The sequence below is a fragment of the Tympanuchus pallidicinctus genome, unplaced genomic scaffold, assembly GCF_026119805.1.
Source record: "Tympanuchus pallidicinctus isolate F22 unplaced genomic scaffold, pur_lepc_1.0 scaffold12, whole genome shotgun sequence".
Classification (NCBI taxonomy): Eukaryota; Metazoa; Chordata; class Aves; order Galliformes; family Phasianidae; genus Tympanuchus; species Tympanuchus pallidicinctus.
In genome coordinates, this window is record NW_026294637.1 from 18,787,512 (window position 1) to 18,799,880 (window position 12,369).

Here is a 12,369-nt window from a genome sequence, read left to right on the forward strand (position 1 = left end):
GCTAAGCAAAAAGCAAACCCACGTTTTGGGTTGCGTTGTTTCCCAGCCCCAAAGGTGAGGTGCCCAGCCGGAGCCGCAGGGCTCTGCCCGCTCTGCAAACACAGTGCAGCAGCACACGTGTGCTCATGCGGTGGTGAGGGAAGCTGTGCACGTGGGCACTTCAAGCATAACCCTCCCAAGGCTCTGTAGAAATTTCTTCTGTGTCCCAGCACTGGAAATTGGCCTCTCCTTGTTTCTACAGTCTTCCATACAGCTTTGCTGGGAAGGTTTAGGATTTCTCTAATTAAAAGATGTTGGTGCTTGACCTCTCAATGTTGCTCGTTGCCCAAAAATGAGTTTTAGAGGTTTGCTATTATTTCATCTTGCGTGCCCAGCTCGGTGTTTGCACTGCAGCACCACCTGTAGGCTCCTCATTCCCCCAGGTTGGGGTGCTGTTCCCCAAGGCCTGGGCTCCGTCCTGCTGGAAGCTGGTTGTTTCCTCCTCCAGGTGTTTGCCTGCCTGTTCTGTGCCTGTTTGCTCTTGATGACGCCCAGGATGGTCCTATTTGCTTTTCTTTATGTAAAGAAACACCACGTAAAAGCTCAGGGTGCACCAACCCTCCTTGGCAGCTTGGCCATTTCCACCAGCCCTGCCCTCCTTACAGGACAGAGGCAGCCTGGGAGGCAGCTGTGTGTCACAGCCTTCAGACAGGCTCTCCAGGAGCCTCTCTCCCATCACCTCCTGTCCTCATGTCCCCTAGCAGTGCCTGCTCACAGCCTCCGCTCCGCCCACTCTGCTCTCAATCCCCCTCTAAAGCAATGCTTCAATCACACCACGCAGTTCCTGTGCTTGCTGCAGTGCCATTTTGCTTTAGCAGCTGCAGGAGCAGTGCCTGGGAAGAGGAGGACTCCAGCAGCAAGTCAAAGCCCCCAGTATGGTGCACAGGAACACATGGTGGGACAGCCGTGCCGCTGGGTGTTGGCATAAGTACCACAACTCAGTCAAGCGTCGGGTTTACTTTAAGTTTTATTTGTGGTTCCCCCAAGAAAGAAGGGACCCAGGAGTTTTATTCCTTCGTCCACTCCTCCCGCTTGAGTACAGACGGGGAGTTAACGCCACCGCACCAGACACAAGTATTTGTTGGCATTAAGCACAGCTCATCTGCAACGTCTCCAAGGTGTCACAGCTGGGGAACGGCGCTGGCCGGGCCACGTAGGACCTGTGCTCCAAAGGAAATTCCCTCAGTGAGGGACTTGGTGCCGCTTTGGGGTTTTTGGATCCATCCGAGCAGTGGAGGTGATTTTCCAGGGAGGAAAGCTGCACGCTGCCGGCTGCTCAATGTGGCCACGACTCGGAGCCCCGCTCTGTGTTTGTGTGTTTGGAGCAGTCTGTCAGGCTGCACCTACTTACCTTTCTTAAAAACAAGGGGAGCTGAAGACATTTATGCCCCACACTACGGCTGGCCATCGCCGTGCTGTGCTGGTGCTCAAATGGGATGCGCGGGGAGGTGCAGGTCAAAGGAACTCCTCTGCCTTTTCGAGGGTTGTTTTTAACCTGGATTTCCTCGATCCAGTTGGCACCCATGTGTTCTGAGTGTGGTCAGAAGGGTACTAGGGACCAACATCTTGAACTTCAAGGAGATTGTTATCTTTGGCTTTTGTACCTCAAATTCTGCCCCTTTGTTGTCCTTGTTTTTCGTGTTTTTGCTTGTTTGTTTGTTTTAAATTGGGGTAATACAAAAACTGTTTTTGTGCTACAGAAAGCACAGCAAATGATAATGAGGGTTGGGGAATGGTGCAGCACCCTCCCCCAGAATGGAGATGACCTAAAATCATGAAGAAAAAAATAAGACTTCAAAGACAGAGCGTCACTTTCCATTTCAATTAAGCTTTCTTTCCTAGGAGTTGTTTTCTCAGCTTTCTATTCACCTATTCATCTTCTAGCAGCTCAGAGCCAGGCTTTAATTTGTAATCAGAGCAAGCAGGGGTGGAAAAGGAGGAAAAAAAAAAGGAAGAAAAAAAATAGAGATACTTTCATACAGGCAAGGAGCAGCTATCTGTAGAACACCAATTTTTGCCCCATTTTGCAGTTCACTGCAGCATTTCCATTTGAGTCTGACCACTGGACACATCTCCACTGTCAAATGTTTGGGGGAACTCCAGCACTGCTGCTGCAAACACCCAGAGCTGGAGGTGCAGATGAGGGCTGTCCACAATAAAGCATTCTGTGCTTGGTTTTAACAGGCATTGCTAAACCAGGCAGGAGCAGCAATGCCCCCAGCTAATTAAAGCCACCTAATGAGGGTGAGTCGCTTGCTGGGCAGAGGTAGAGAAGTCTCTTTAGCACCCCATTTTGCCACAGCAACGAGTGTAAAAATCAGCACGGACAGGGAGATTTTTTTGAAAGCCAAGTGACTTCATTGGTGGGAAGCTGAAAGGCCGGTGACTTTCAGAGGAGACTAAGGCTTTGTGAGGAGGGCACTGTGGGTTGGGACCGTGCTGAAGGAGTTACATTCTTCTTGAGGGGAAAAATCCTGAGCGTGGGCACCTCCCTCAGGCACTGAGAGCAGTGACTTGAGAGCACCCAGATCACTTCTGTGCGAGCTTGGTAATGAGAGCTTTCCACTCACTTCTCTTCTGTGTGATGTAGGAAGGGGTGAGGAGCTGTAGCAGAGGCTCTTGCTGTTCCCTGAAGTACCCTTGGCACAGAGCCTCGGTGTTGCAGATCACATACATCCCGCAGTCATAGCTGTTCTGCTGGGCCGGCGCCTTCTCCTCCACGAAGGTTGCTTTGCCTCCTCTTTTCCCCAGGAAGGCCTCCAGTTTCCCTGCCACTTGCTTGGCATGGACAGAGTTGCACTTGCTGTGGGAATCGTAATGGGCGAAGCACTTTTTATCCCTGAAGTAAACCAGTAAGCTCCAGTGGGTGCCTCCTGCCGCCTGGCTGGAGTTATCGTTGATGGGCAGGAACACCAGCTTCTTGTGGAGCAGGTCCAGCGGCTGAAGGAATATGGCTATTTCTTCCTGACTAAGGGCACATTTGATGAACTGAGCCACTTCGGGGCTGATAAAGCAAATCTGATCGCTAAATTCTTGGAACTGGTCGCTGGCAAAGTACTCAAAGGCAAAGCCGATGATGTGATCGTTGAGCCAGTTTGGAGGATCCAGCAGGGCAACGTCTGACTGCCTCAGCAAGCTGTCCATGTAGCTGAGAACCACAGGGTCCATCCTGCACCCGGTGGGGCCGCTGCGCTCCAGGAAACTTCAAAAGCTGGAAGACAGAAAGGGTAGAAGAGGAATTACACAACTACACCTTTGACAGGAGACAACAAACACCCCACGTTCCTCCTCAGCACGCAGCCAGCAGCACAGCGAGTCTCCCAGAGCAGAATTTGAAGGATCAACACGGGCAGCATCTGCCAGATGCGAACTGAGAGGCACGCTGTGTGACAGGCTGAGCCGGGCTGTGGGACAGCACCGATTTCACGGCAGCAATCTTCGCCCTTGGTCGATCTCAGAGCAGTTCTGGTTAGCGGCGCAGCACGGTGCGGCAGTCACTGTGACCCTGCAGCCCCGCTGTCTGTGAGGGCTTCCCGAGGGCTGGCATCAGCACGGCCGTGTGCTCCCCCAGCACGAGGGCTGCTGCAGGATGAGCAAAGCGGCGGTGAGTAAAGGGAAGGAAGCACGCAGGGTGACGGACAGCAGCTCTGCGCTGCGGGGGCCGCCGGGGCGATTCCCTCTGCTTCCTGCGTGGGATTTCGCTAATTCGCGTACCAGCGAGGCAGGAAAGTCCACTAGATATCCGTCACCAAAGCAAGGCCCGCCAAAGGTAAGCGTTCTGCCGGTCACTGTAAGCTTGAAGGATTTTAATTAGAAATCACGTTGCCCAAGCGTGCTGTGATGTGGCGATCTGTAAGAAGGAAGGGCGCAGCGCACCAGGCGTCCCGGCCCCGTGTGGCACATGACGCAGTTCTGCCTTGCAAGCCTCACACCGCCTTCCTGCCGCCTTCTTTTCCAACGGCAGGACGCGCCGGAGCGGCCTGGCGGAAGGCTGAGGCCGGGCCCTCGCGGCCGCACGAGGCCCCGCGCCGCCCGTCCCGCGCTGCCCGCCGTTCCCTCAACGCCCGCCGCCCCGCGCCCTTCAGCGCGCCGCTCCTCACCTGCCGCCTCATCGCCCGGACGCCGGGCGCCGCCGTAAAGCAGCGCGCCGGGGTGTCGTAACGCGAGCCGGGCGGGGCGCGGCAAGGCGGGGCGGGGCGGGGCGGGGCGGGGCGGGGCCGACTCCTCCCCCTCCCCGCGCTCCCCCCTCCCTCCCCGTGGCGGCGCGCGCCTCAGAGCGGCGCGCGGGCAGCGGGCGGGCGACGCGAGGCGCCCCCCCCCAACCCCCCGCCCTGCTGCCCGATCCCACCCGCGGCGCGCGCCGGGACCAGGTGAGCACCGAGCGCTGAGGGCTGCAGAGGAGAGAGGGCTGAGGGGGGCACCGCGGTACCCCCGCCCCGGCGCGGCCTTTGTTGCGAGCGGGGGGCGTTGGGGAGCGGTCCCCGCGGGCTGACAGCCGCCATCTGCGCCGGGAGCCGGGCGAGGCGCTCCGTGTCCGCCGCGGGGAACGGCCGCGTCGCGGCGGGCGGCGGCCCCGCTCCGAACACCGCGGCTCCGCGCCCCCGTCCTGCCCCTGCTCGGTCCGAGCCGCACAGCGCTGCGCCGGGCGGGGACTGCGGGCGGCCCCGGGGCTGCGGTGCGTCCCTGCATCTGCACCGCGCGTCCGTGTGCGGCCCTCTGCCTTCTGCGTGCGGCCCTTGCCTTCACCCCTGTGTCCGTATACCTCCTCTATTCAGCCCCGTGCCTCCTCTGTTTAGCTCTCTGTCCCCCCCCCCCCGTGTCTGTATTCTCTCCCGTCTCTGTATTTCCCCCGTGTCGATATTCCCCCCGTGCCTTCTGCATCCTCCCCTCTTTGCCCCTCCGTCTGTCAGCAGCCCTTTATCTCGGTACCCGCCCTGTGCGGCCCTTTCCATCCCCGTTCTCCCATCCCCGTGTCACCCTCTGCCCCCCCCCCCCCCCCCACTTTCTGGAGGCACTCCGGGCACCGTCTCTTTCTGGAATTTTCCAAAATCCAGGAGGAACGGAACGCTCCCTCCCACCAGCAATCCCCGCTGTCCCTGCCCGGCGCTGTGCTTCGCAGGTGTCACTGGCAGGGAGCTGACAGCACAGAGCAGGCGGTGGGAGCCACATCCCATAGCGGCAGTGGCAGAGCTTTGCCTTGCCTCGCCTCGCTCCTGGCCCTGCTCTTCTCTATCGGTCTGCGAGGCTTTGGTGCGGGTTGGATGGGGCTGGCAGAACCGAGCAGTGTGACACACGGCCCGTCAGCTTTTGTCCCCTGGTCCGTGGGCTCGGCGTGATGCCGGCGGTGCAGCGGTGAGGATGGGGTGTTGGATTAACAGCCCGTGGGCAGGCACTGCACCCGTATTCCGTGCCAGTCCGTGGTGGCCTCAGCTGCCGTCTCTTACGCTAAAACTGAGCTTTCATCTCTCGCATTCTGCTGAGCACCTAAATGTCATCTTCCTGAGTTATTGTTATCGTGGCCATTTTGGTGAGCGTTCAGCCCTTTTGCAAGAAAACCTCTGAGAATGTTAAGCATGCGAGGTCAGGCGCCTGGGAAACATGAAACCCGGGGTTACCTGTGCAGCCTCAGCGCTGCCCATTTCGAGGTGCGGCTGCACTGGTGCTCCTCATTGCCTGCCCGTTGATTTCCCCAGGGATGGTCTCCAGCTCCCAGGGATCCCGGCAGGGATCCTCCGACTCACCAGGGAGTCAACAGGGGGAGTGCTGTGAGCACAGGGAAGCACCACTTCTCATCCCCTGCATTGCTCCCACTGCCTGGCACCGCACCCACTGAGGAGCAGGGCCAGCCCTTGCAGCTCTGAGACCACCCCATCTTCCTGAAGTTTTAGCTGCCAGGTGTTAGAAAAGCATTGCAGCGATCAGTGCAATCTGAAAGCCATTTGTCAGGTTTGGAGTGGTGTTTTCTCAGTGGGCACAGCAAAAAGCGCGTGTCTGGTTAGGAGGATGACTTCTGGCAAGGTCTAATACTTGTTCAAACCGTTGGGTGTAATTGCTGTAAATGTACATTTCTCAGGGGGAAGGAGCATTGTCGAGCCTTGCTGTGGAAGCATCCTAGCTGGTCTGATGGGATTTGTAGATTCCTGCTCCCAGCTCTTTTGTAACTAACTCAGAATCGCAGCTCCTTCTGCATGTGAAGCCCTCGAGCAGCACTGTCATGATCCGAGTGCTGCAGGAGGGCTGCTGGCTGCAGCAGGAGCCCAGGAGCTGCTCAGAGGGCTGGGCTGCCCACTGTCGGGCCGACAGCAGTGAGTAGTGCTGCTGGTGGGGCAGGGCTGCATGCAGGAGTCGGTGTCAGGAGCTCTTATTGTGGAGGTTTAAAAGAGCTGCCTGATTTTCTCAGGCTGCGGTCCTGCGTGCCTACATTTGCCTACCTCCCTCTTAAGCAAACGGGGTTTCTCTCTTTTCTGAAAGTAAACGTGGCTTAAAGTTTGCAAATTTGATACTTTCTCAAGCATTCCTTCAGGCAAGAGCAGGATAATGAGAGAATTTTGCCTGTGTCTGGAAGGCTCCTGGCTCCGAGGAGCAGCCCGCGGGTTGCTTGCACTTCCTGCTACGTGTTGGCGTTTGCAGACGCTGTGCTGCGCTCTCAGGTTCGGCGGCTGCGACGGCTGTGAGGGGGAATGCAGAACATCGCCGCTGTGTCCCCACTGGGGCTGCGACCGTGGATGTTTGTTTGGCTGCTTGTAAAATTTGTCTGTAGACTTGGGTAGGTGATTGAAAGCACAGGTGTCCGAGACTGAGCTGTGTAAACTGTGAGACTCCTGACAGATGATGATGCAGAAGATACAAAAGTGAAATGCTATAGGCTTCGTTTTCTCTGCTGGACTCAGTATTGTCTTGCTGCTGTGTTTGGCAGGCTGAGCATCACGGTGTTACATTTCTTGCTTGTGTGATTGCTTCAACCTTTGTACGTGGGAAGTCAAAAATCTAAAAGTGAGCTCAGCAAACCGCACATCCTCAGAAAACGTTCCAAAAGAGAACGTCTCCTGGCAGAAAGTAGTCTTTAGCACTGAACTGATTGCTCTGTCTTCAAATACCAGCTCTGTTAGCTGTCCGCAGGGAGGAATCACGTAGCAGGTACCTATGGAAAGCTCTTACATGTGAGCGAGAACTGTGAGAAATGCATTTTGTGTTTAAACCACAAGCTCGATGCCGCCCAATTGTGTATTGCTCTTTCTAGATGTTTTCCTTCACAGTGAAGCTGCTGCTCCAAAATCCTTCTCATGCAGTTGCTGGTTTGCATTGGTCAGGGAAATGACCTTCTGGGCTCCACGGTTCGGATGAAGTGTCTGAGGAGAGCGGGGTTATCCCTGGCCTTGGTCGGGAAGCTTCAATGAGAGCACACGGTTCCCCTCGGTGCCCGCAGGTCCGTCACGCTGGCACCACGCTGTCCTGATGCCATTAAGCCGATCCAGCTGCCAGCTTCTGCTGAAAGCGGATCTGAGCAGGCTGCGGTTAATGGCCGAGGGAAAGGAGATCGCTCTCAGCTGGATCAGCTCTCTGGTACTGACTTGCTCAGCAACCTGGTGGTGTCTGTTGTCAGTTGCTTTTAGGGTGTTCTAAGGGCCCTGCGAAGCACCCAGCTTTGCCATAGGTGGGGCTGGGCCTTGTGCCAAGCCCATCTTCCGCTAGGGAGGAAAAGCCTCCAAGTGAGAATTGGCTCCAAGTTTCCTGGGTTCCTTTGGTTTCCCCTTGAAGGCTGTCGTGAATCATCAGGCCAGGCCCTTTTGATGAAGCGTGCTAGGCTTTGGGATGGGACATGCAGTGGCTGTGGGGCACCGCTGCTGGCTCACGTGCCGCCTGGTGGGTTGCAGGGGGATTAGTGGCAACTTGTGCACTTGCATTTTCTGGTTTTCATTCTGCTTTTGTGACCGACAGCCTGAGCGAAGCCTTTGAAATGAAATGGGACGAGTGCTGCTAGATAAGAAAGCCTTTACTCATGTTAAAAACAGCAACAACAGCAAAGAGAAATATCTATGGACTTCTCTGTCAGTTATGAATCTCACTGCTGATTTCTCACCTTGAATCACATCTGGTGCACTGCAAAACAACCTCGTGCACATTGTAGAGTCGCTCCTTCTCTGGATGCCTGTTTGCAGTCTGTGCTTCTATCTGTCAAGCACAGGTAATCTGACAGCCGCAGGTCATCTGACAGCATCCGTGCTGGCTTCTCATTGAAATTCTCACGGCTGTATTCCATTGGTTGTGCTGCATGGCCTTTAGAAAGAAGCATGGTCCCAGGCACCACGTGTCAGTGCTAATGGCAGCAGTGTGTCTGACCCATCTTTGAAAAATTCTTGCATGGAAAAAAACGCACCACGCCAACCCACGTCGTGCATCTTTCTGATAGATGGCCAAGAATTCTTTTATTGTATTCCACATCTACATGTTGGTTTTGTTTTGAGTGATGAACTTAGAACAGTTAACTTAAAATATTTACTTTAGATGACTTCCGTGAGCCTGCTGTTTTTCTGTAGGTGTGTAGCCTGGAATACAGCCCTCAGTAACACTGACATTTTTAGTTTTGCAAGACTTGTCTGAGGTAAGGAACGATGACGTTGGTTTGTGCTTGTTGGGTGTGTAGGACAACAACCTCCCCTGGAAGGAATTACTAAATGATTTAATTGTTGTGGAATGCTGTCCCATTAGGTGCAAAAAAAAAAAAAACCAACAAAAAACAAACCCAACCATCGAATGCAACAGACCATTAGAAATGTAGTGCTTGATTAAAAGGGTGTGAAGCGACTTTTTAAGGCTTTGGAATTAGTGCTGTTGGAAGAACGAGGTTCTGTTTGTAAATTATCCTTTTGGGGGTTTCTCTGAGGAATTAAAAGCTGTGCATGTGCGTTCCCCAGTTTGCCAATCAGTCAGTGAGCAGAGGGCAGTTACGTTGCTCTGTTGCTGCTCCCGGTGGTGAGGAGAGCTGAACAGCTCCTGTTTGAAGAGGGATTTTGGCAGACGTCATTTAAACGCAGGACCATTGTTACTCTGTTCATTTTCATCGGGGAATAAAGATAGTGCTGGCTCAGGGCTTGCTGAAGCCGGAGGAGGATGCAGCAGAGGCAGCTGGCTCTGGATTCGGGCCATCTTGCAGCGAGGTGAAACACGGCAGCCAGCAACAAGAGCATGCGTGCCGTGCTCATCCTGCCGTGCTTTATGGGGAGACTGTTGCACCAATAATCCCTACAGGCACACGCTTGCATTTTGTGTCAGGGGAGCAGAGCGGTTCAGCACGGCCATCGCCTCGGATAATCGCAGCCAGAGATGCTTCCCCGTGCCTCGGAGGTTCGCTCGGAGATAGCAGGGCGGTGCGGAGCGGAGGTCAGGTCACGTTTGCTTGCTGCAGACAAATCCCTGAAAAAAGGGTTTGTTCTGTATGGGCTTTCTGTGGCTGGGCTCAGTATGGGTGTGTAGGAAGAGCCAGAAATGCTTGAAATAGGTCAGCTTGAGGCCAGTTCGTTTTTTGCTGGGGAACGTGGGGGTTTCCTTGCCAGCTGAAGGTGGAAAGCTGCACGTTGCTAGTTGGGAACTTAATGCTGGTGCAGAATCTTCAGATTCTGGCTAAATCACAGGCACAATCAACTATCCAAAGCAATTTGAGGAGTCTGTAGGTAGGATTTTCTGAACCAGAAATAACTTTTTCTGCTGACTGTGCTTCCCTCATCTCGTTCAACTTGAGGCAATTGTAAAATTCCCTGCAACGCAGGGCCTGTCTCAAGGCTGATGGTGGTGCTGCTCCAAACACATCTCTGAGCTCACTGTGATTTGGTTAAGGAATTTATTAACCTTCAGCAGTATTATTTCTTCATGCAGGACTGTAATTGTAGCTCTAGGCAATAAATTACCAAGCAGGATTACTTGCAGCGATTGCCCATTGCTTCCCCTACCACTCTGTAGAAGTGCTGTGCATCTGTGTGTGTTGTCTCACGCTCAAATCCCTTTTTAATTACAAAATGGGAACAAAAAGCTTGCCTTTGAAAGTATTGTTTCTGAGCTCAGATTCACTGTATGCATATGAGCTCACGTTCTGTTCCCATCCCTCTGCCACCATTTATTTCATTTAAATACCTCTCCAGTGCCATCGCTATTCAGCTGCCGTGAGCAATGCGATAAACAGAGGGAAAATAAATAGAACATCTCCTGTGAATGGAGGAAGAGCAACAGAATAGAGGACAAAAAAAGGACCAGTGAAGAGCGTACCTTCTTGTAGTGCTAAGAATTCATTGTTTTGTGTCTTTACTGAAAAGAAAGATGAGCTGAAAACTGGAGCAGGGAAAGAAAGAGCATCATCTGTTGCAGAGCCGCTCGGCTGTTGGGGTTTTTGTGCTTTGTTACGGTTTGCTGCTCATCAGTGCTGCTGCCCTCCTTGCATGTAAGTCCTGACGCTGCTCTTGTGTTTGGTTTGTCCAGGAACCTGTGGAAGTTGGGGTTAAAGCTGAGGGAGAAGTTTTGTGCGGCTGTTGTTGTGTGAAGGATGGCCCTGATGGGAGCAATGGTGCTGAATAGGGACAGCTTTCAATTATACACAAAAAACTCTTCTAAGCCTCAAGTTGAAAGTACCTCTGTGTCTGATGCTTGGTGGGAAGATTGCAATCTTGTCTCTTGCATTATGTTTATTTCTAGTAAAAGTGAAATCCTTGAAAGAGCGCTTCTTCATTCAAATAAAAAAGGGGCTTTTGAAATTAAAACTCAACACGTAGACATGGATTTAAAGTGTTTAGGGTGCAGTTTTTCTGTGTGCTTTATGAGTTGAATCTATTTGAGTAGCGACTCGAAAAGCTTTTGGAGACTTTTGATCTGGGATGGCTTTCTCTCCTGTGCAGGCCCTCTGGGGGCATTAGGATATGAGCTTTTCTTGAAGGTATGCTGTTCAGGGGTGGGGGGGACAAGTATTCAAAAAACGTGAACAATTTTCCTTGGGTGAAGGATCATTACAGCTTTAGATCCCGCTGTTATTAATGACACTCCTGTCAGCTACTGTTTAATTTTCTTAATGTCAGAATTCCTTCTTGCAGAATACGCTTTTCTACATCTTGGTACGACCTTTTCTCAGGGCCCTCAAGCTTCTTGATGTCTGGAGACATGATGTGTCCTACAAGATGCTGCAGGATGAGCAGGAGGAGTGACCATTGCAGTGAAGTCATACCAGTTTCCATTGTAAAAACATCATTTTCAGCTGCATGGGGATGTTGGAGTTGGTTTTAGGATGGGGCTGAGCATATGCTTTCATTGAATAAGGAGTTCTTTTCATAGAATCATAGAATGGCTTGGGTTGTAAGGGACCTCAAGGGTCATCAGCTCCACCCCCCTGCCACATGCAGGGCCACCAACCTCCACATCTAATACCAGCCCAGGCTGCCCAGGGCCCCATTCAAACTGGCCTTGAACATCTGCAGGGATGGGGCTTCCACAGCCTCTCTGGGCAGCTGTTCCAGCACCTCACCACTCTCTTGGTGAATTCCCCTCCAGTATTCAACCTCAATCTTCCCTCCCTCAACTTAAAACCATTTCCCCTTGTCCTGCCATTATCTACTCTTGTATTGACTCCCCTCCTGTTTGTAGGCGCCTTTTAGGTACTGGAAGGCTGCAGCGAGGTCTTGTCCTTCTCCCACCGTCCCTATCCCTCCATCCTTCCTCACCCCTGTGTTCATTTATAGCCAAGGCTGTGTTGGGCCTTTTTATGTTAAGGTATGAGATTGGCAGATTTGCAGACCAAGATTGCAGAGTTACAAGCACAGAGACTTCTGAAGCGGGAGAGAGACAAAGGTGAGAATCTTCCCACTTGAGATGGAATTAATACATACTTAGAAGCATGTCTTGTTTGATCACAGGGAGAAGTAGCTGGGTCCTGGCTCTCGCCCTGTGAAAATTGAGCTGTGACATGTAATTATAAAGGTTTTCATGGCGCGGGGCGAGCCTGAGTCTGGGCAGTGTGGGGCTTTTTCCACTGGCAGTCCTTTAGGATTCCATTCTGTGCAATCTTCATGTTTCACAGTGCTAAAAACCTCATTTTGAAGCGAGTGAGTGCTGTGGGGTAATTATGGAAGTATGCATGTTTGTGTGCTACAGCTCTGAGATGCTAGAATAATAAATATTTAGCTTACGTGCTGATGAATTTGAAGAGGAGAATTTCAGTCTCAGCTGCCCTTAGACAGCAAGTAGGCAGTGCTGCTAATGCATCTTCAGAAAGCTCTGTGAGACAGAGCGCCCTGTGGTGCATTCTGTGTGCAGAACGATGGCAGAGGGATTGAGTCCAGTGCGAAGATGGGA

General features: G+C 52.9%; 2 protein-coding genes across 15 annotated transcripts in view; one reads left to right on the top strand and one right to left on the bottom strand.

Moving 5' to 3' along the window:
- Nucleotides 1-988: 988 nt before the first annotated feature.
- Nucleotides 989-4,208, bottom strand: SENP8 (SUMO peptidase family member, NEDD8 specific). 3 transcript variants are annotated; one of them, XM_052672137.1, is made up of 2 exons: nt 4,140-4,208; nt 989-3,250 (listed from the first exon to the last, which is right to left on the bottom strand). In XM_052672137.1, the coding sequence occupies exon 2, from the start codon at nt 3,205-3,207 to the stop codon at nt 2,569-2,571; it is 639 nt and encodes a 212-aa protein (XP_052528097.1). In that variant the 5' UTR covers nt 3,208-3,250; nt 4,140-4,208; the 3' UTR covers nt 989-2,568. The 3 variants fall into 3 exon arrangements, with proteins under 3 accessions (XP_052528097.1, XP_052528100.1, XP_052528098.1); XM_052672140.1 differs by lacking the exon at nt 4,140-4,208 and adding an exon at nt 3,916-4,049; XM_052672138.1 differs by lacking the exon at nt 4,140-4,208 and adding an exon at nt 3,754-3,903.
- Nucleotides 4,209-4,340: 132 nt separating this feature from the next.
- MYO9A (myosin IXA) overlaps nt 4,341-12,369 on the top strand; it is a 162,649-nt gene continuing 154,620 nt past the window's right edge. For all 12 annotated transcript variants that reach the window (XM_052672077.1, XM_052672080.1, XM_052672086.1 and 9 more), the window contains exon 1: nt 4,341-4,409. The gene's annotated coding sequence lies outside the window, so the exon portion shown is untranslated. The remainder of the gene's footprint in view (nt 4,410-12,369) is intronic.

Coding starts and splice junctions, on each gene's coding strand:
- SENP8 (XM_052672137.1), bottom strand. CDS start 3,207: ATGGACCCTGTGGTTCTCAGCTACATGGACAGCTTGCTGAGGCAGTCA.